The sequence below is a fragment of the Petromyzon marinus genome, chromosome 44, assembly GCF_048934315.1.
Source record: "Petromyzon marinus isolate PM22_M1 ecotype Great Lakes invasive population chromosome 44, UKy_Petmar_22M1.pri1.0, whole genome shotgun sequence".
NCBI lineage: Eukaryota > Metazoa > Chordata > Hyperoartia > Petromyzontiformes > Petromyzontidae > Petromyzon > Petromyzon marinus.
In genome coordinates, this window is record NC_133710.1 from 681,355 (window position 1) to 703,665 (window position 22,311).

At 50.0% G+C, this 22,311-nt stretch overlaps 1 protein-coding gene across 14 annotated transcripts in view; it reads right to left on the reverse strand.

The window, feature by feature from the left end:
• Positions 1 to 838: 838 nt before the first annotated feature.
• The window catches only part of LOC116951953 (adhesion G protein-coupled receptor L2-like), a 350,495-nt gene continuing 329,022 nt past the window's right edge, over positions 839 to 22,311 (reverse strand). For 6 of the 14 annotated variants that reach the window (XM_032970874.2, XM_032970862.2, XM_032970863.2 and 3 more), the window contains 4 exons: positions 19,883 to 20,011; positions 18,848 to 18,944; positions 10,282 to 10,413; positions 839 to 4,520 (listed from right to left, as the gene is read on the reverse strand). In XM_032970874.2, coding sequence (XP_032826765.1) covers positions 3,367 to 4,520; positions 10,282 to 10,413; positions 18,848 to 18,944; positions 19,883 to 20,011 — 1,512 coding nt within the window. In that variant the 3' untranslated portion in view covers positions 839 to 3,366. Of the gene's footprint in view, positions 4,521 to 5,665; positions 5,718 to 6,904; positions 6,948 to 10,281; positions 10,414 to 18,847; positions 18,945 to 19,882; positions 20,012 to 22,311 lie in introns of all 14 variants that reach the window. The other 8 variants (XM_032970875.2, XM_032970867.2, XM_032970866.2 and 5 more) reach the window with 4 other exon arrangements.

The window sequence follows — 22,311 nt, forward strand, 5'->3', positions numbered from 1 at the left end:
AGTTGAAACCGGTCCCACGTGACCGCGACAAAGCAGCAGCTTGAGCAGCAGTGCGTTCCAGCAGCAGCAGCAGCTGCTGGAACGCACTGCGAAAACTTCACAGCCGTTTCTTCTCCTAGGCTGAAAAAACAGCTCCTCGACATCACCGTTCTCCGTCTGTGCTTCCGCGACATATAACGGCTGACTCTTACCCAAGTCACACAGCCACTGTAACTCGCGTCTCACTCAACTGCATTCTCCCATCTCACCCTCGGTCTCTACCGATGAGCACTGCCCATTGCATTCCCCCCGTCTCTTCGCGACACGTGCCCAAACCATCTCGAGTCTACGCCGCTCCCTCGCTTCTTGGGCATTAGATTTGTTTTACATTCGTGCTGGAGGCATCCGATTAACTAAAAAGCTCCTTTTTATAGAGTTCCAGTAGAATATTAATATTAGTAACCTGCCAAGGCTCCAAACATCTTCATTCAGCGTCGTCTTCGTGGGATAATTTCCAACATCCATCTCGGCATTCTCATCTCTGCCCTTTCAAACCTCTCTCTTCCCTCTTCTCCGGTGCCCTCTTCTCCGGTGCCCACGTCTCCACGCGTAGAAGTTCAACTCCTCGATGGACTTTGATGTTATTCTGTCTATCGCAGCACCGACAATTAGTAAACAGTATTTTTTTTATCCAGAAGGAAAACTCCAAGACGCGTCACTGGCACATGTTACGAGTTGTTTGCAGTGTCGAGTGATTTTTACTTCTCGAAGTCTGGGTGGGTGGGGAACCGACTCCTTCAAATGCAGAGGGCTGCGCTGTTTACGCTTTCCGTCAATAACAAAAACAACGCGACTCGCATTTACAGTTTATAAAGCTGTAACATTTATTAGCCACAGACTACTGTTAAACATGTACAACAAATATTAGCCACAGATTAATCGTAGTACTCATAAAAGTACCTTTCAAATCAATGAGTAATAATTTAAAGAAATGCGACTCTTAAACGAGACTCGCGAGAACTACTCTATGCTTACGGAAGCAGCACGCGGCGCGGTGTAGGGCATGATCCACTCGCTCACTCGTCCCGTTCGACTCCGGTAACCATCCCTTTGTCTGCGGAACTCATCCTGCTCGACTCCGGTAACCATCCCTTTGTCTGCGGAACTCATCCTGCTCGACTCCGGTATCCATCCCTTTGTCTGCGGAACTCATCCTGCTCGACTCCGGTAACCATCCCTTTGTCTACGGAACTGATCCTGCTCGACTCCGGTAGCCATCCCATTGTCTACGGAACTCATCCTGGTTCATCTCCAGGGCCCATCCCATTGTCTCTGGAACTCGTCCCGGTTCGACTCCGGGACTCGTGGTATCGGACTCCCCCCCCCCTCCCCCCCCCCCCCCCCCCATTTAGCGCTCACACCTCGCAAGGCCGGCCGGCAAAACCCATCGGCGACATTTCAACCAAATAATCTACGGTAAGAAGTGTATATCTACGGAATTCGTTTTTTTGTATTTATAATTCTACACTACAGAATGATTCCTCGCACTTCCGTTTGCTTACGGGTAGATGTCTGCAGTAGTCACATAATAAAAAAAAATAGTGAAATAAGATCGAAGCCACATCAGCCAGGCTCAAAAACTTAAGGATTAATTTGCATGATTTGCAATGGATATGTCTATAGACCTTCACTGGCCGTCAATACAAGTGACAAGAACGGCGGCACACATATCGCGTGTTTTGGTGACGGCTTACTCGGGTCGAATGAATCCTGAGGTGGGGGGGGGGGGACGGACGGACGGATGGCGAAGGGGGGATGGGCTCTGTCATGGACACGAGACAGAGATACACCGACACACAGGGACACACGAGGAGACTGGCGAGGAGAGAGGGCTGGGAAGAGCATGCTTGCAAAGGAATGTGTGTACATGGGATGGCGTGCATTGATGCGTCACGAACACACCGGGGCTGCGTTGCCTTCCGTCGCGAGGCTGCGTAAAAATGTCACTCCGGGTAAGCCGAGTGCCATGGCGCTTCCACGTGAAGCCCACTGTACCTATCTACAAGAACAGAAGAAAGTGATCACAGCACTTGTTCACGTTATACTTCTTTCTCTATGATTACCCCCTTGAAATGAAAGCATAATTCAGCTAGTGGGCGAGTGTACCTTCCCTTTTTTTGTGTTTAGGCAGCGTTATATAGTACACACGTCTTTATTTTGTGTTTTTTTTTTACAGATCTACTGGATCAAACGTCGTGGGGTTTAGCTGCACGCGGGCTGTGCTAACCACAGAATATTGCAGATAATACTGTCAAGGAACTCCCTGCATCACACAGTGGCCTCTTCTACTGCAGGGCCCCGATACGTCCTCATACCGCTTCAAGTGGCCGTTGGAAGTCTCTCGCACGATACAAAATTCCAGTTCCGTGGTGTCGTTCTCTCACAGTTCAGGACGCGTCCTCGGTCCGCTTTGCGCACTTGTCGCCTGACAAACCACGTACGGATTCATCCAATGCCACGACCAATGAACGTTGTTCTCCCGTGGATGCTCTCCAGCACGCGTCTGTACGCGTTACCCCCCCCCCCCCCCGGGCGCCGTTTGTTCCGGATTTGTTGGGAGGAGGATTGTGGAAGTTCTTTTGTGGTGTGGTCCGAGATGGCTCTTGCTGAAATTTCAAGGTGCCACGAACAGGGGAAGTTGTTGTTGTTGTAATATGTTGTTGTTGTTGTTGTTGTATGTACGTTTGTTTTTGGTTTCTATCAGTAGAGGCTGTGTTGCTCCGCCCCCCACACACTTTTGCTTTAAATTGACCGGCGTCACAAACTTCGTGTGAATGAGAATCAGCAGAAATGTGCAGCCTGGGTCCCTGGGAGCAAACACGTGGCAGAAAAGCGTCAGAAAAAGTGCAGATGCAAGCGGCATGGTTGGTCACACGATATTGATTTCCACCACCGTGGTACAGAGGGGCTTCTCAAAAACTGTTTTGACATCATGCAAAGTGAGAATATTATGCCAATAGCACAATGTAGGGTAGGCCTCCAGATCCATCTGGTTTAAATTAAAGCAATAATTTTCAGGGCAGCTACTGCATGTACCCTGTATTTGTGAATACTTAGGCCATAGGATGATAGTTATATACATAGAATACAACTTGAATTGCTTCTGAGGTCTTTAAAACACGACGATATAATGTATGAACTAGTATGAGTCTTAATTTTAACCGATGAAAGCAGTTAACTTAAAAGCAAGGCTTATTTAACGTTCCGTCCACGACACCACATTTACAGCGAGATGGGGGGATTTGTACAGATGGCGTGAGCAGGTGGCTTCCCGGTCGGAGTCGTTCCGAGCGCACGGTGCAGCGGCGCCCAGCGGGGCTGCGGCCGTTATAGGCTGGTGACCAGCTGGGTGCTGCTGCCTTCTCGGATGTCTCCCTCGGTCGCCTCGCTCTTTTTGCTCTCGTCCGGCGGAGCAAAGCCCTCGCAGCAGTCCACCTCGTCCCGGCTCTCCCGATTCCCGCGCCCCGCGCGGCCGTCCCCGCCGTCCCGGCTCAGCTCGGGCGGCGGCGGCGGCGGGGGGCCGGCGTCGCCGCGGGGTAGGTCCCGCCCCTCGCTCCCGCCGCGACTCGGCTGGTAGTAGGCGTGCAGCTGGGGCTTGGAGGAGGCGCGCGGCACCGACTGGCAGAAGAGCTCCTGCTCCGCGCCGCCGGCCCCGCTCGAGTCCGGGCGACCGGGCTCCCGCAGGTCGGGCATGCTGGTGTACAGCGAGTCCCGGGTGGGCGACTGCAGCTCGGCCACTTGCTTCGGAGACAGCAGCGGGAAGAAGGTGACGGGCGCGTCGGGGCCGCCGGGCGGCCGCGCGGCCCGGCGGTGGGGCGGCTGCAGCGAGTGGGTGCGCGTGGGCAGCAGCGGAGCGCCCGAGCCTTCCTGGACGAGCCCCGGCACCGCCGCACCCTGGGCCGGCGCGAGCGTCGGCACGTCGGCGACGATGGCGTCGTCCTCGCTGCTGCTGCCGCTGCCGCCGCTGCCGCCGCCGCCGACCCGGCTGCGGTCGAGCTGCGGCATCGCGTCGTCGGTTAAGCCATCCTGCCGTCCCACGTACACCAGTTGGGCTTTGAGGTCGCCCTGCAGGCTGTCCCTCTTGCCCACGTAAACCAGCTGGTGCCGGGGATTGCGGTTCTCCCACTGGTTGTCCTGCCGCCCCACGTACACCAGCTGGTGTTTGGCGGTGGCGTCGCGCTCGCCGCCGGCTAGGTACGCGGGTCCGTTGCGCGAGTCGCTGTCGGGGTCGAGAGGCCTAAATCCCTGCGCCGATCGGCTCTCGAGTACGCCCTCGGAGTCTGAGAGGAAGACGGGCCCGTTTGTCGGGTGGAGTTCGGAGAGACGGGTTTTGTTGTCGTAAGGGGGCTCTGACAGCCCGGGGCCCCCCCGCTGGTCTCCCAGGAAGTCCCTGCTGCTCAGGTGGTAGCTCTTGCCGTGGTTACCATTTAGCGGTAGAGTATCCATTGTGCTTGTGTCTCTTGCATTGGTCATTGAGTGCTCTGCAAGCAACGGTGGTGGGCAGGGTGGGGACACAGGACGGGGCAATCAAAAGTTAACCCTCGCAGGTCGGGCTCTCAAAAATTGATAACTGCAAGTTGCTATTTCAAAGTATAATCTAAAAAGCGAAATAATAAAAATGACAATGATAAACGATAACCAACGATGTGGATATACAAACAGCAACTCATAAAATGTATGACACATAAATGCATTAATCCCCTAAAGTCAAATATTGGATTCAAAGAGGTCTGGGAGAATCAACAGCATGGGCTGTGATGACCTCTCGACCTTGTTAAAACTCTCATGAAGTCACACGTCTTATAAAATACTTCCAAATACCGCAATGAGGAGTTATTTTCTTCAGATAATCTAAATGAATAACACTCGTATAGAGTTTAGTACAATTTGAAAAAGGTGACTTTATCAGATGCCAAATTAACCTGTGGATGGGGCATCAGTGGCAGGGGCTCAATGCATTTGAGACGCAACGTGTTTCCAGCGCTTGTGGATTGGCGAGCGAAGCAAACACAGAGGGCAAACTCAAGCAACACACTGTACTCGGGAGGGGAACAGCACTGTACTGTGTACAGCCTTCCTTGTGTTCATAATCATGCCTATGTGTTTTACATCATGATCAATTTCAGGATTGCATTTGTGTTAAATTTATAACGGTAGTCCGCTACATTTACCATAAGTTGACTTTATGAGAACATTCGTCTATCAATGGCATAACTGAAGTCTCAAGTTTAGAAAATGGGCTTTTTCAAGTTCCCGTGTGTGGCTGACAAACACGGATGACGGTAGTGGAACATTATAACATTTAGTATGGAGGCATAGGCCTCGATTACAGAGCTCCCACGAATGGAAGGAAGCCCTTCCACCAGCAGCGGTGTGAGGAAGCCACTGCAGGGCTGCAACTTTACCCTTTGAGAACATCATTTTAATACCTTGCTTGGCCGGATCTGGACCGTGGAACTTGGAAAGACCCAGAGTGTGTGATTTTACTTGGACTAGTTATGCCACTGCGCATCATAGTAAAAAAAACCAAGTTTTTTTAAAAATCAAGAAACGTCAACTCCCCACCCGGTAATTTAAGACACGTCACATTCAGTTTCCCGAATGTTGAATCTAAAAAAGGATTTACTTTTGATGGGAAAAGTTATCGTCTAGAGCCATGCTTGACTGTCGGCTGGCCACTAGCGAGTGCGTGAGGGGGTTGGGGTGGGGGGAAGAGGGGGGGCAAAGGAAGAAAAAAGCCAAAAGTTACGGCAGCACAATCTGACAAGAATGGAATACAGCGAACAAGCCTACACGGGGTGCATCGAGTCCATCCTGCTGACCAGCTGCTCTGCCCGTATCACGAAATGTGCGACTTTTGCACAAACCCTGAGATTTTAAACTCGGCATTGAGAACCCCCCATCGCCGCTGCCCACCTTCAAGCGGAGAGACGTTAATCAGACTCCGCTCCACATCAACAGCTACGGCCGCCGCGGTGAACGCGGGCGAGTCCGAAAATGAACGGACTGCGCTGGCCGTGTCGGGACCGGCATTATCGTGAAACGGAATCGAGCACCGCACGCCCGCATTAGGAACGCCGCCTTACAACGGGAAAACCACCGGGCCTGGGTAGGATGATGTTTCGGGCAGTGGCCTGCTTCCTCAGAGCAGAAGCTGTGGCAGAGAGATCGGCCGAATTATTGACAGCGATGGTGCCTTGTGAAAACTATGGGGGGGGGGGGGGGTGGGTTTAGTTGACGTATCAACAGTTTTGAATGGACAGAATGGGATTTAGGAAAAATGCCTGCTCTGAAGAAGCAGACGTAAGCAGAACTCTGGTTCCGTATCTCCATATATGAATGAGAATATGTTTTTAGTCCACTGGCCTCTGTCTTTCCAGAAGCAATATTCAGAATCAGAATATTTATTTATATTATCCAGCAGCATTTGTTAAGCAAGCAAACTCTGGACTGGTTTTGATCTTCGGGTTCTCATCAGCAAAGTCAGCTTCGTTAATTAAATGCTGCTAGGTTATCAGATATTATTGGCAAGGGCACTCCATCCAAATCCCTATATATGCTCTGAAGAAGGATCATTACTCAAAACGTTAGCCTGTTAAATATATATATTCCATTGCAAGGCAGCATTAATAATGAGGGGTGGGCAAGATATTTTTATTTGAATGGGCGAAGCGGTCAATTATACTGCATGTAAGCACACAATCTGGATATTTACAGAGAGCAGCATAGGATTATTAGCATACTTGTAATGTATTTTGTAAATATTTAATGGTAATTATTCAAGAGTCTCACGCACAAGAAAATAGCAGCATTAATCCCTCGGCTACATATAAAGCACTCGGACAAAATATTACACAATTCATACATTCATTATCCATGCAGTGCTCGACAACCGTTGAATCGTTCCGCTGAAAATACAAACAGCATCTCCATTTTCCTGTGACTGCGACGTTTAATCCGTTTATCAGGAGCACTTACTTGGGCGTAACTTTAGCATGCTCTACAAAAAAAAAGCGGGCTTAATTTTATTCTAAAGGTCTTTCGTTTAAATAAAAGTATATAAAAAAAATAAAAGCACATTCCCTTTAAAATGTAGACCGTAAACCTTTCACAGAGCACTGCGGTCTAATTACAGCTGTTTTAGGCGCATGAAGCGGACACTTAAATGAATCACAAATACCCAACACATTCAACAGCGCGATTTAGAACTACCCTCTACTTTAGTAACGCAATAATATTGTCACGCGTCATGTACGGCACGTCCAGGAGGACATGTTCATGAAACACTTTCTCTCTCCGACTTATATATACATATTTTTTTTAAACAACTACATTTTTGATGTCGGTGAAGAGTCTAATGCGTTTTTGAATGCATCGCTGTTCCATGCTGCTGGTTTGCGCGGTGAAACGTTCTTGTTATATAATCTTGATGGTGAAATCCAGCTCTGCATGACCTCTCTCTAAAACCTACAGTGGCAGGGCTGCAAATTGCACTTTTAGAGCAGCGCCGGAGGAATTCGCTTTTGCAATTTTCGTTCTGGATACAAGGCGCGGGGTGTGACTCTCTAAGGCACTTCCCGATCTCCTCCAGGTGACCACGACTGGTGAGGCCAGAAGAACCGAATTCCTTCAACGGAACTTTGACATTCGTCAATGACACCGCCCTGGACAGGAACACATGCGTCACATGCGTCACGTGACGTTTCAGGAATTGCCGCTACTTCCTCGCCTTTTATGCATGTACTTTTTTCCTGTGCTAACTGACACGCGTGTTGGGATTTTGTTATTTGTGCTTGTGCAACGTTGCCAATGAATGCGCGATCACGAGAAAAAAGAAACGTGTTTAATTTTGACAACACTTTGATCGTCTGTTGGATTGCAACATCGCTGTTATTAGAACAAATTAAAATCATTATTTTGGCCACTCAACTTATGTCTTCCCTATAAAACCTTACACAACACGTGATATACAACAGGGTGTCCATGAAGGCATCATCCATTATTTAAGAACCACAATTAGGCAGCGGTGTGAGCTATGTGACTAAAGCGACAAAGACAAAGATCCCCCATATAGCTTTTAATAGACTGTCGGGGAAAGTGCCGTGAGCGGCCAACACTATGTCCAGTCGCCTTTGTATCCCGAGTGCTGATGTCTAGACACCACAGCCGGGTACTCGTGTTAGTCGACCTATGGGAGGGCCCAGGTCCGGTCAAAATCATTTGCCACGGTTATTGGTCGAGAGCAGGAATCAAACTCGCCGGATTTATAGTGCAGCCGGACCACCACTGCGCCACCACTCCCCTAAAAAAGTAAAACAACTACAAAGACAAATATCCCCCGTGTAGCCTTAATAGACTGTAGGAGCAAGCGCTGTAAGCGAGTAGCACCTATGAAGGCCGGCACGGCACACGAGGGGGTGGGTGGCCAGCACCACGCCCGACCGCTTTTATCTCCCTAGTAGCGATGTTTACACACCGCACCAGGTACTCATTTGAAGCTGAATCGACCTAGGGGAGGCCCAGTGCCGGTTCAGACAATCGTCACTGGTGTTGGCCGTGAGTGGGAATCGAACTTGGGTCTCCGGGTCCGTAGCGCAGTGCGCTAAGCGCTGCACCACCGTACCCCATAACAAAACTACACACACACACGCACGCGTGGTGGTTCGAAGACTTTATCTTGCGAGTCTCGTCTCTTTGAACTTCCGCACGACCCCCTTGGCATTGGCGTTGCACGTCGGATCGTGATTCGAACTCCCATTGTCCACCGCCCAACCCAGCTATGGATCGTTCGAATGCCTGCGCTGCGTGGCGCTGGAATATCGCCGGAGCTTTTATCTAAAAGAAAACCTCACAACAAAAATGCTGCCAACATTTCAACCACGCAGTTCAAACCGATGCCTAATTATACATTCTTTAATGATGAATGATACCTTTATTGACACCCAATTACCGAAAGAATCATTGTGAAAATGACACGGTAATTACAATTACAAATTACGCCGCGTTGCGAGTACGCATTGACGTAAAAAGTCATTGCCAAGGAGAAGCGGCAACACCTCCCCCTCTCCGCTGCAAGGGGGCCCTGTCAGGGATGCGTGGTCACCGCATTAGCACGTTCCTTCGCCTGGGAAATTGAGGCTAACCTAAGAATAACTGGGTTTCTCATCTATAGGGCAACCTACTTCATCTGTGATTCACCCATCTGATAAACGTAATTGAATCGTTTGAAAAGTGCCACGGCGCGTTACGTCCGCGGCTCGGTGTGATGCGACGCGTGGTTTGGGTTTGATCAGGCGACAGGCTAACCACGGGCGAGAGGAAGCGGGGGGTCCTTGCGTGGATCTTCCCCGTGGCTGCGGATGTTCAGACCCCTCACGAGCAGTGGCGGAACCGTGGCTCCAGCTTTAGGAGGCTACACAAGCTCCACTCCCGGGTTTGGCAGTCTCGGGTGGTAAAGCGTGCACCGTGGGGCTCCAGTGAGAATGTGGGCTGCTCTGGTGGTTGGCTTCATCATAGAATCGCATAAAGATCCATATACTCACACAGAGACCCATGGACTCACGAAGAGGCGCATAGACTCGCATAGAGACCCAGGAGACTCACAACTGAATGGAATGCACTGGCAGAAGCTTAGTAAGCGCTTTCTCCAGACAGGCACATGCAGCCTATGCAGCGTCTCAGGAGATCTGTTCTCTTGGAGACACTGGGTCATCACCATCAGCAGCAGCAGCATTATCACATGTAGCCTTCACATTCATATCAATTCATCCACCTGCACGCGTTATCACACGAGGCTATAAATCCCAGATTGACCTTGCAGGCTCCTCTCTTTGGCGCCGTGGAGCCACCAATCTGAACAAAGACCCTTTGTTCAGCTCTCCGGCGCGCTCTCGGCTTGTACGATGCGTCATCCGGCAAGACGTCCGCCATTTCGCCCCACGTGCTGGGAGCTTTGTCGGCAACCGAACCGACGCCGTGCCGAGCAGCACGCGGTGCAACGCGGAAGCACATCGGGCAGCCTCCGATTAGCGCGGTTCGCTACGTACGATGCGAAAGAAGTTAAACGTACATACGCAAGGCGCAACTGCGAAAAACTCGCGCGGCGGTTAGAGCCGCGTTCACCTCGTGTTATCACTCGTGTACCTTCACCCTGTCAAACCCACGATGCCCCCTCCCGTGGGAGAAGGGTATAAGGAACAGTGCGCGGTGGGTGGGTGGAGGGCAGTCCGCTGGGCCTCCCACCTGGTGACTTGCGGTAGAGGCCGGTGGCCGGCGCGTTACACACCACCGTGTCGGCCAGCAGCGTGTTATACAGGTTGTTAGAGCCATGCGGGCGCAGCAGGGAGTTGCTGAGAAGCTGGTTACCCACCAGGCCTGTACGGCAGGCCGGCGGCAGAAGAGAGCACCGTGGAGAAAGCCCCGGGGACAGCAGAACAGAGGACACAGAGGACACAGAGGAGAGAAGCGTGCACTCACAGCAAGGCAAGGACAGCAGTGCAGAGAGCGAGGTGGGCAGATGGCCTCCGAGGCCGATGGCTTTCACCTCGTGACATATTTGGTCATTATTTTTTCACAGCTTTATTCCAATTCGTGCTATCGGCGTCGCGCCTCGAGACCAAGTCTCGATTTGGATCCCTCGCAGAGCAGTGCCACCGGTGGTGTTAAGAGAGCGGCCCACCGGGAAGTAGATATCGCAGAGCTACCTCTGAGAACCGTTCCAGTGACCTCTAAGTCCACACAGAAGGTATAACTTTTCCACTCGCTCTGCATACGAGAGTTATGTTTTTCACATAAAAGTCAACGCGATGTTTTAATTCACAGGGCTGGAATTTAACCAAATTTAAGTGGAAAACCGAAGGTGATACGTTTATCTACGCAGTCAAGTGCCCGAGGCTGAGATCAACAACTCACTTGAGGGCCCAGTTTGATCACAGGCAACTTTTAGGATTCGAAACCAGAAATCTGAGCACTGTCTTTCACTTTTAAAAGTCTAATTTAAATGATTCCTGGTGGCACCTGTCCAACTTCAGACCACTGCGGTGGTCCAATTATACGAAGAGTGTAAGCGTGACCTCTAACCAGTTCACGCTACGCTGCTCATCTCTGATGCAGTTTACAATACAGATTTTTAAAAAGTAATTTTGTAGGCGGTTGGCAGGATCGGGGGGGAGGGGGGGGTGGCCTCATGTGCACGTCGGATATACTCGGCGGTGGTTCGAATCCCAGGTGTCCAGCCGCTATTACAGCAAAGCTCTCAAGGTTTGCTGGGTTGGTGGTTTCTGTCTGGTCGCTCGGCCGGCGATGATTTCCCCTCCCCGTGACACAATGAATTGTCGCGACTTGTGGCGGGTAACAAATTGCCTGGAGAGTCAGTGGCTGCAAGGGTTAGGTAAACCAATTACATTCAAATTACACAAATGTATAAATTCTCATTCAACACACATCTTTATCCGTGACATCTTAAATAAGTCCTCCAATTGCGTTGCTGCTATATTCTTGTTTCTTTCGGTAAAGTCACGTAGAAGGGAAACAATAAAATAATAAAAATATAAAACAATAAAATTATCACGACGTTTCGACTGCAACACAAGCAATGATCATCAGGTGTGAAAACCACAGCAAGAAAATTTGAAAAAGTAGCGTTTTTTTAACGTTAGTACCACGGAGAGCGATTTGGCAGTTATTCAAAGATGTGCGTTGCTGCTATTTACGTTGTCGTTTCACGATGACGTCGCCAACGGATAAGGGAACGTAATTCGGTTTAAAATGCGCTGATTCGCCATAACGTTTGGAAAAAGATGAAGACCGCCGTAGTATGGGCGACGTACAAAACGTGACAACGCACTGTGACAACATCGCCGTACTATACACTCTACGACCCTCTCGAAACGCAATCTCTGCCACCATATCTGCCGAGTACTCTGTATTAACTTACATCATATTATGTACATTTGGGTATTTTTTATCTTTTTCGGTAATTATAAAATATTTTTTCTACAAATTTTGACCAAAATATTTACCCCCAGGAATAGTATCCACATTTTTTTTTAATCATCAAGCCAAAGGTAAAATAGATTTTGATGGACGCGTTTTGATGGATGCGTTGGTTGTAACCCTACGGGCCACCAATGACCGCGTGAGAACACGATTGCACACGTTTGCTGGGTTAGCACTCGATTAGCACGAGCGTCGTTTGGAGGGACAAGTGTGCACGTGCCGTGACTCACCGATGACAGATCTGACCACAGGCTTGCGCCATCAGATACAGTACATCCAAACAATGCCAAAATGGAACATATTTCCCAGGATGGAGGCATACAAAACTTTACTACAGTTTAAGAGGATTCCCACTCATTTGGGAAGAACGTTGCCCTGTTTTGCAAGCCTTTATTCAGTCCTGATTTCTCCTCTTTTTGGAGTTAACATATTGTGTAGAGAGGGCCATAATTTAGCAGTGCTGTTATGCTGATTATTCCTAATAAGACTAACCTGGTATAGAATAACCATGTTTGTTTTCATCATCATCATGAAGGTGAACTCCCAAAGCCAATGACTTTCACGACTGAAACCTTATATTAAAGAATACATTCATCAGGTTGTCTTATTGTCGTCATACAATGCCATTTCTGTAAACCAGGAATCACATTATTCCGAAACACCAAGTTGTTTTCCTGTGACAATATACGCTAAGTCTGCAACCTTCCAGCCCCTTGAAGTTATACAGGATGACCTTTATGACCAGGCCCCTTTGAGACTAAACGTCTCTTTTTTTGTCTCCAACAGAAACCCGGCTGGGTTTAAACGAGGACAGAACAAAGGAGACAATAAATAGAAGAAAACAGGGGGGGGTGGGGGAAAGAGGGGCCGAAAATTATTGGCCATCGTGAATTAAGCCACACACCAAAGGCCGAGCGGAAAGGAAGCAAACAAAGGGAAAACGTTTCGTCGCAGACGTCCGATCATCATATCGACGAGCGATCGTGCGGCCCGCATCCCGGCGGCAAAAACCACACAGGCTACGCAAAGTGTGCCATTGGAGGATGCGCCAAATGTGTCGCGCTCATTAGAGAAAGCGATTGGTGTTAGTTGCGTCGACAAAGCAAATGTCCGTGCGAACACGCCGCACGTGAGATTCGTGGGCCGCACGTGAGATTCACACGCCGCACGTGAGATTCACACGCCGCACGTGAGATTCACACGCTGCTCGTGAGATTCGCGTGCACTCGTGAGATTTACACGCCGCACGTGAGATTCACACGCCGCACGTGAGATTCACACGCTGCTCGTGAGATTCGCGTGCACTCGTGAGATTTACACGCCGCACGTGAGATTCACACGCCGCTCGTGAGATTCACGCGCCGCTCGTGAGATTCGCGTGCACTCGTGAGATTCACGCGCCACTCGTGAGATTCACGCGTCGCTCGTGAGATTCACACACCACACGTGAGATTCACGCGCCGCACGTGAGACTCACATGCCGCACGTGAGATTGACGCGCCACTCGTGAGATTCGCACGCCACTCGTGAGATTCGCGTGCCGCTCGTGAGATTCACGCGCCGCACGTGAGATTCACGCGCCACTCGTGAGATTCACGTGCCGCTCGTGAGATTCACACGCCGCACGTGAGATTCACACGCCGCACGTGAGATTCACACGCCGCACGTGAGATTCGCACGCCACTCATGAGATTCGCGTGCACTTGTGAGATTCACACGCCGCACGTGAGATTCACACACCGCACGTGAGATTCACACGCCGCACGTGAGATTCACGCGCCGCACGTGAGATTCACACACTGCGATTCGCATGCTGCATGTGAGCTTCACGCACCGCACGTCCAGAGAACATGGGGGCGCGGTGAGTATTTATTTGACCGAGAAGCGGCAATGGCTGGCAATGTCAAGAGGAGCTGGGCAAGGCGATGATGATTCTATCACATCTCGGCTTGCATTTGTATGTCACAGTCCTATCAGAGAGGAGGTGGACACTTCTTCTGGTCACCTTATAGACCACACCTACAACACCTGACAAGCCCTGGCAGTCACCAATTCAAGTACGAATCTTCAGACTCAACCCTGCTAAGCTTCCGAGATTTGATGAGTGTATCCAAGGTGACTTGGTTGTAGTATTTAACTCTCGTTTTTATCGTATTGTAAGGCAGAGCTCGTGTAATGCTTGTATGAATTAGATATCGTTTGAAAGAGGACATAGCTGCGTAGCACAGGGAACTAGCACCATGTAAGAGCACCTCCGATTAGCACGGTTGGCTACGTATAGTGTGAAAGAAGTTCACCATACATACGTGAGATCTTGAGGTCGAGCCTGGGTTTGAACCATCCCGTGATTAAACTGAGCTGTCAAGCGTAGGGATCTCATTTCTCAATCTGAAATATAAGATCTTTTTGAAATGCAGGTTGTGCCTTCCTTTTATCTGAGAGATGTGAGACAGCACAAATCCGTTGATAAATCTCATCGAAGCATTGTGACCGGAGGTGGCTGGGTGGCTCAGGGGTCATAGGGCACTTGAGCCGGCACCGATGAGAGACTGGGGTTCGAATGCTGGGGCTTCGACCGCCCACCATCGACTCTGGCAAATTCTCAGCTCGGTCGCCAATGACTTGCAAAGAGAAGAAGTCGCATTTTGAGAATGAACACAATTTTCAGGATATAATGTGTACTAATCGTGACGTTTGGTTCTATACAGCATCGTTTATGCAAATTGCATCTTACAATCGCTGAGGAACCACAGACAAGCTGGAGGCAGCCAGGCAGTGAGCCGGTGCAAACGTGTGGTGTTTATATGGGAAATTATTTACGGGCTGTGCGCAGCGCCCCTGTGACCTGCTCATCAGGAGCGCGGGAAAACAGCAGAGGGGCTTCACGAGCGTGGCGGCAGCCGACATGAAAGACAGACGGACAAGGAGCGCGAATCAAGGGAGATGGCGACAGCGGTTATGTAAGGCCATCAAAAAACGTCCAATTACATTTCTGAGCACAGCTTCGCCACTCTCTCATGAAAGTTTACATCTTTCACGTGGCAGCAGAGCCGAACAGTAGTTTTGTGGCACTTCCCTTTGCTTTGTCGTCATAAAATCGGTGGCGATTGATTTTGCATTCGAGCGGCGTTTTACGTAAACGCGAAGAAGTTCTCCAGCAAGTGGGCCTCGTGCCAAACGCACGGTGACTTTGTAAAGCAATCCGTGGAAATATTCACCTACCCACTGCTCATGCGCGTTGTTTTTCACGGTATGTGGATTCACGGCATGGGCGGAGTGACACCGCAATTTCGTCGTGCCCAGTTGAATTTATCCACTGAGCGACCGATGTATTTCTGAGACAATTGACAAAGGATGCAGCTGGAAATACCTGTAAACGTATGGTTGTGGGAATCTTGCAGACTATCATGGCAGCAATTTGAGAACTTTCAATGATTTTTTAGGGTGACATTCATAAACTATCATCTCTGCATCAGATGCACTGTATAGGCATGTCATTGAAACTATATCAGTTGTGACCATGTGATACAAATCACCTGGAATGCACCTGCACTCATAAGCTCTCATCAGCTAAGCAGGCTTGATCCTGGATAGTGCCTGGATCGGTGACCACCATTGCACAAACAGGTTGCCACGGGCTCACAGGGCCTACGCGGTCGCCAGTAGAGGCCAGAGCAGCAAATTGAATTCCCTATCCGTGCTCCTCGCCTTCTTCAACCCGCACTGACCAGCGTGGTGAAGTACGGTCCAATCCCCCCCACAAACCTCACGTGGGGAGGGCGGGCCTTATCGACAAAAATGGGCGTTACATGTACTTAAATATAGATGAACACACGAAGGAATACACTCTTTTTTTGGTGTGCAGAACCTGCCCAGTAAAGATGTGCATGTGGTAGGAACCGTTAGACCAATGTTGGCCGAAGCTTGGTCAAAAGTTGGCCCAATATTGGCCGAACGTTCCATGTTTATTCAGTGCCTTGGTGATGCTGTGGTCCGAGCACTAGACCCACAGTGTTATAAAGCTGCAATCTTCGTGGCAATTCCAATTAGAGCTTGTTCTATGTAAAGGACTTGGCCCCCCATCATAGGAATGTAGAATTACCATCGCTGGCTCATGGCCCCCCAATGAAGATAAGCATCGCTCCGTCACTCACTCGGGTTGGGGACGGCTTTGACGTTCGAGTTACCCGCAACGGCGCTTGTACGGGAAAAAGTGAAACATTAACACGTAAAAAAGAAATCACTCTTGCCTCGTCCGTGTGAAAATATAGTTCATGAAGTGAATCCATTAAATTGACCACTTCCAGTGTTTGGTGCGGAGATGTGCATCGTCGGCTTGGGAAAAATGTCCGCGTGTGCAACCGCGCGGACATTACGCTCCCACGCTACTCCTCTACGCCCATCACCATCATTAATCATTTCCGATTCGCTGTTGGATGAATGCCTTTCCGCGTTGACACAACGGACCACGATCCCTTGCAGTTGCGATCCATCCTCCCTCCCTCCCCGCACGCCCTAATTACTCTCATCCTTCCCCCCATCCCATTTCCACGTTTGTGTTGCCCGTACAGTACATCCGAGCTTCGGCGCAGTACACCGCGCGCCCGTTTCCCTTTCCCTGCAGCTGACGGCCGTGTTATGTTTGTACGGGCGAATCCTCGTAGCCGAAGGCCAACATTAAGCCAAAAGCGGTTTAAGCCGAATAAATCTCGCGATCGCACGTCATCGTGCGTAGGGAGCCACCGCGGTGTGACGGTTAGCGCAGTGGGGACTTGCAGGCCAGAGGGTCGTCAGTTCAGCCACCTGGCGTGGCAGGTGACGACAAGGGGGACAACAAGAGTGCCACGATTTTTGTAATTCCCCCACCTATGTCCACCCAGAAGCATAAACGGGTTCACCACATTATTACAATAAAAAATCAGTTGCTCTTGAGTTCAAGCGTGTAGGTATAACGCGTTTTATAAAACCCAAACCCTCCACCACCCGACACAGCCAATCAAAGTAAATTGTCAAGTGAGAAAACATTCTAATTGATTTGGGTTTTCAGCAATGCGGAATGCTGAATCGCAAAAGCCAATGTTTCTCGACTTTTCTACATTAATTGGTTTCTGCTCAATTTTGTACAAAAATGTATTGCTTCCTTGACATTTCAATTTGTTGAAGAAATTGGCATATTTGCCCACGTGACGACTTACTTTGATTGGCTCTGTCTGACCCATAACAAAGCAATTGTGGGTTTCACCACAGTTAGTCGAGTGGCAGGCTGCGTGCGGCGGGGTGCAGTGTGGGTACGCCCACCTCTTCCAAGACGTCAGGCCAGCGTAGGCCAAAAGACTCTTTAGTGGGGCTCTCCAGAGCTCCGGAGAGTGGAGGCCCCTTCTAGCAGCAGTGGCATTGGCGAGAAGTTTCAGGGGGGCTGCTCCTTCACCACTTCGTGTATTCACGTGTCTGCTTGTGTTGCCTGTGTGCACCTGTGCTAAACTAAACTACACTCTTTTTATTTTACCAGATAAGGCCCACTGAGCTATTTAGCTCTTTTTCAGTAGCGACCTGGCTATCACAAATGATAGCCCAGTGAAGTGGCTCATCATGTGTACATTTATAGAGCCAAAAACTCTAAACGCATGTTTTTTTTCAATGTGGAGGGAAAAATCAGAGGGCCCGGAGAAAAATCCAGGCGACCACGGGGAGAGACATGAAAACTACAAATATACAGGCGTTTATTTGTGTAAGTGTGTGCATGTGTGCTTGCATGCTTCACTTCAGTAATCCCAGATGAGAGTGAAGCTACCGTTGATGAAATAAATGCATGCATGTGTGCCTTCTTGCCTGGCTGCATGATTTACTCACCTCAGTAGGATATAAGCGTGGATAAACTGCCCATACAAATGCATGTATGTCGAAGGGTCTAAATGTGTGTGTACGCGCATGCGTGTGTGTGTGGGAGTGGTAGTGCCACAGTTAGCGCGCTGTGCTATTAAGGCTATATGGGGGATCTTTGTATTTGTCTTTTGTGTGTGTATGGGGAGCGGTAGTGCAGTGTAAAGTGCAATGCTCTACAAACCTGGTGACCCGAATTTTATTTCTGCTCACAACCAACAATGGTGATATCTGACCGAGTTGTGGGCTTCCCCTAGGTGGACTCAGGCTTAATTGAGGAACTGGTGTGCTGTATAAGCATCAGCATTGGGAGATAAAGGCACCCGGGTGTGATGCTGGCCACCCAGCCCCTCGTGTGCTGTGCCGGTTTTAATAAATGTTCGCAAACAGCACTTGCCCAAACAGTCTGTTGAAGGCTATATGGGCCGTCTTTGTCACTTATCTTTGTATGCAAGGTCGTACAGTGGGTGACATGCTGCACTAGGTATAGCTGAGTGTGCGTATGGTCGAATGTGCTTGTGTGTGGATGTTGAACTTCTCTCGCACCGTACGTAGCCAACCGCGCTAATCGGAGGTACAGGGGAAGGACCACAAACTAAACACAAAAAGCAATTCTGAGAAAACGAGTTTTTAATCTACATTTCAAGGTGCATAGCTCTAGTGGCTTCCTAATATCGGAAGGAAGAGCATTCCAGACGGCCGCAGAAGAGCATCTGAAAGCCCACAATGCGGTGGCCGTCTTTGTTCAGTGGCTCGCGAAAAGCCGCTGCGAGGATGCCCGAGAGTTAGCGTGATGAAATTAGCAAGGTATAGTGGTTCAACTGTGTGCAATAACTTTGCGTGTGATGGGTGCGACCTTGTCACGTATTCGTCGAGCACTGGACAGACACGGTCGAGTGTGTGCGTACGTGTGCGTGCGTGCCGCCCTCACCCCGGTTCAGAGTGGAGCTGCTGTTGATGTCCCCGGAGATGAAGGAGGACTCGGTCTGCTTGCGTACCGTGTCATTCCACATCCTCCGAATGCGGCTCTACACCGCACGCAACCATCACCGCGCGTCAGCAGTCGCCCTCGGCCCGCGACTCCGCGCTCCGCTCAATGACACACGCGCTCTGTTTTGTCTCGCCAGAAGGACACTTCTATACATGTGAACCATTAAACCAATCCCATAATACTATTTACAAAATACACATTTGGACTCGGGCAGTCGCGTCTACGTGCGACTACGTCTCAAGGTGATGTGTCCAAAGCCGTGGACATTTTATTTGTATACAGTTGAGGTTAGATAAATATGTGTTGAGCCTGATGAGCAGATGGTAATGATTTGACATCGCTGATGTCGAATCTATGGAGCGTTAGACATCCTTTCATCATGACTCAAATCGCAACATGCAATTTTCAGGGTTGCGTAAGACACAGCGTGCCTCCGTGCCTTAGCAGTGTTTCTAGGTCCACATTTGCCGGTGTGGTCTTCGGTTAAGGCCACGTGTTGAGCAGTTGGCTGCCTAAGCTGCAAGACCTTGGATCTTGAGTATATCCAAAAATGTACGTGCTAAATTCCACATTTCTAGTGCCGGAACAAGTCTCTCCGGATAGAGCACCCAATGGCGCCCTCCGCACAAAGCGGAAGTGCAGGGACGCTTGGCCAATTCGACCCTCGACCAGAATTTAATCTCAAGTCACTTCCGATCGAGGGTCACGTGCTCATCCACAGCACCACCCGGATGGATTGGGCGCACCACGGGCACGGGGTATAACCACGCGTGTGACCTCGTGGGTGGCCTTGCGAGGAAGCGTTCGCACACGTGTGTACACACGCGTACAAAGACAAAGATCCCCCTTGCATAGCCTAAACAGATTCTTGGGGCAAGTGCTGTTAGCGAGTAGCGCCTATCAAGGCGCCAGCACCACCCCCGACCGCCTTTGTCCCCCTCGTGGCGTTGTTTACACACCGCACCGGGGACGGACCTGCGAGTTTGGCGAGTAGCGTGTGCTGTTCCTGGAGTTGGTGTTCTTGCTCGAGTTGTAGGAAGAGTCTCCACCCCATCCCCCGCAGCAGTCCGAGTGGCGGAGGCACTTGCTGTACTCCTTGCGCACCTGTGGGCACAGCACGGCCAGCTGTTGTTTAGAGCCCACGGCACGGACCGGTGGGGCTCCACACGTGAAGACATCGTCCCCCCACAGCTCTCCGATGCGTTTGCCGGTTGTGCCCGCGCGTGTTGTTCGTCGGTTGTGCAGGCGCGTTGTTCGCCACGGGAGCTCTCAGTTCTCCGGGAGACGCTCCCGGCGCATGCAGCGAAACATTGTCGAAAAAAAACGCGCATGCACGGCACAATCCGAAAAAAACAAAAGCGAAGAGCGCAGGTGCGGAAACGTACGCAGTAGGAGGTCCCATTAGTCAGCCCTGCCATTCGCAAGGCAGTAGGTGCGCAAGAGCCTAGGGCAGTGAGCAAGGTGCGGTTATGGATCGCAGGGACAGGTTTACGAGTTAACACGTCGGGCCAACACAATTGTTTTAATTTCACGCGATGTTTATGATCCGTAATTCTTTTAAGCGAAGCACGCGCTTTCGCGCGTTTCACACTCAACTGGTTACTTGGGTCGCTTTAAACCTAGGCCAAATCAGATCGCGATACAGACGAGTGCTAAACTCCGTATACGCGAGGTCATATCTACCCGAAAAGAACACCGAAGCAGATTAAACGGGAGCGCGTCCAAACATCAACCATCGGGAAGAGCGGCTTCGATAATTACGGTGGCATTTGAAAGGCTCTGGCTTTGGCCTTTTGGGCAGCGACGTGCTCAAAAGAACGAACTGCTCAGTTCGTGGGCACGGCCCCCGCAAGAGTTAAGGCTGGATGCCCCATGCGAACAGCGTGAGCTTGCGCCCGGTGCTGCGATATTAAACAAGCAGATCACAGCTGAGTGCCAGCCGCCCCCAGGGCTCGTGCTAGTGTCAGAATCTCGGTCACGGTCACGCATCCGGCTTCCCAAGAGGCCTCCCGATCCAGCTGTGCCCCGGGCCGTACTCTTAATTAATCTGGCTCTCTCTATACACAGCACAGCATTGGGGAAACAACGGCTGTGTACTCCTGGGGGATTGGTTTTCGTTTTTCTCTCTTCTCCTTGCGCAGGGTAAACACTCACTTCCGTGTGATGCATGGACATCCTTTTTAAACTTTGCTCATCAGTTAAAAAAAATAAGCTTTGACATTGGAGTACAAATGGTGCGACGCGAAAAACAAAAATCTCACCGTTTACATTCGATGGAAAACGACGGTACGGCCACCGGCTACAATGCAACGTGGGGGATATGAAAACCTTTTTAGAAAACGTCTCAATAATCGTACATTTGTCCAAAACCAGCGGCCAGTTTTCTGAGGTCACGCGGTATTTTTTTTTCTTCTCTCTGTTGGCGGCTATCACAGGCATAACAGCGCAGTCATTCAGAGAGGCACAACTGGGTGCAGTTACTATTCTGTGATGGCTCTAATTATCTTCAAGTCGTGACTTTTATGAGAACCGTTGCTCCAAAAATGGCCATTGCCGCAAGCCTGAAGGTTACTCCATCTCGGAGGAAATTACAATGGTTCCGTTAATAACATATTCCCAACACTTAAGACAGAGATGGAACATCACATCCACAGATGGGGAGTAAGTGATGGACTTCCTTTGTGTTGGGGAGCTGTGCATCCTCATTTGGCAGGGCAATGGCAGCCCTGGCACAGAATGACACGTTATATAATTACGGGAAACAGGGATCTTGTCCTTCAAACCTTCAGCACGGCAGCAGGCAAAACACATGTCTGCGTTTATGACGGCCGCCCTTGTGGTTACGATCAAGTGAGGCCTCTGTAAATTTTAATTGTTGGTGAGAGCCCATGCAGAAAAAAAATAAGAGAGACAAGCCAAATATACCCAAGTGAAATTTTTGTCACCTACGAGAATTTTAAAAGGCATCCTGATCAAATCTAAATTACAATCTCCTTTTCATTCTCATAATACGTAATTAATGGGAGAATTTTGTACTCCCATGATTCTGACAGCCTCCGTAGACTGTTGGCACATGAAGCCGTCAAGCAAGAGCCTATGAAACGTCGGCAGAGTGAAACTACCTCCAGGCTTGGCGGAACCAAAGTCCAATGGGCCAAGACCAATCCTTGTCTTCACCTTCTAGTGCTGTTGCCCTACGCCAGGTGCGCTGAAAGTCTCAGCGGAGTCAATCTATAAAGACGCCGGCCTAGATTCATGCTCCACTGGCGTGGATGCGATCTCCGCGTGTGCGTATTCACGTGCTTGTACAGAGTGGTTACCGTGCTTTGGCAAGACTCGAGAATCACCCTGCGCATATGTGACAGCCGTGCTGATAACTGACAAAACCAGTAAAATACATCATA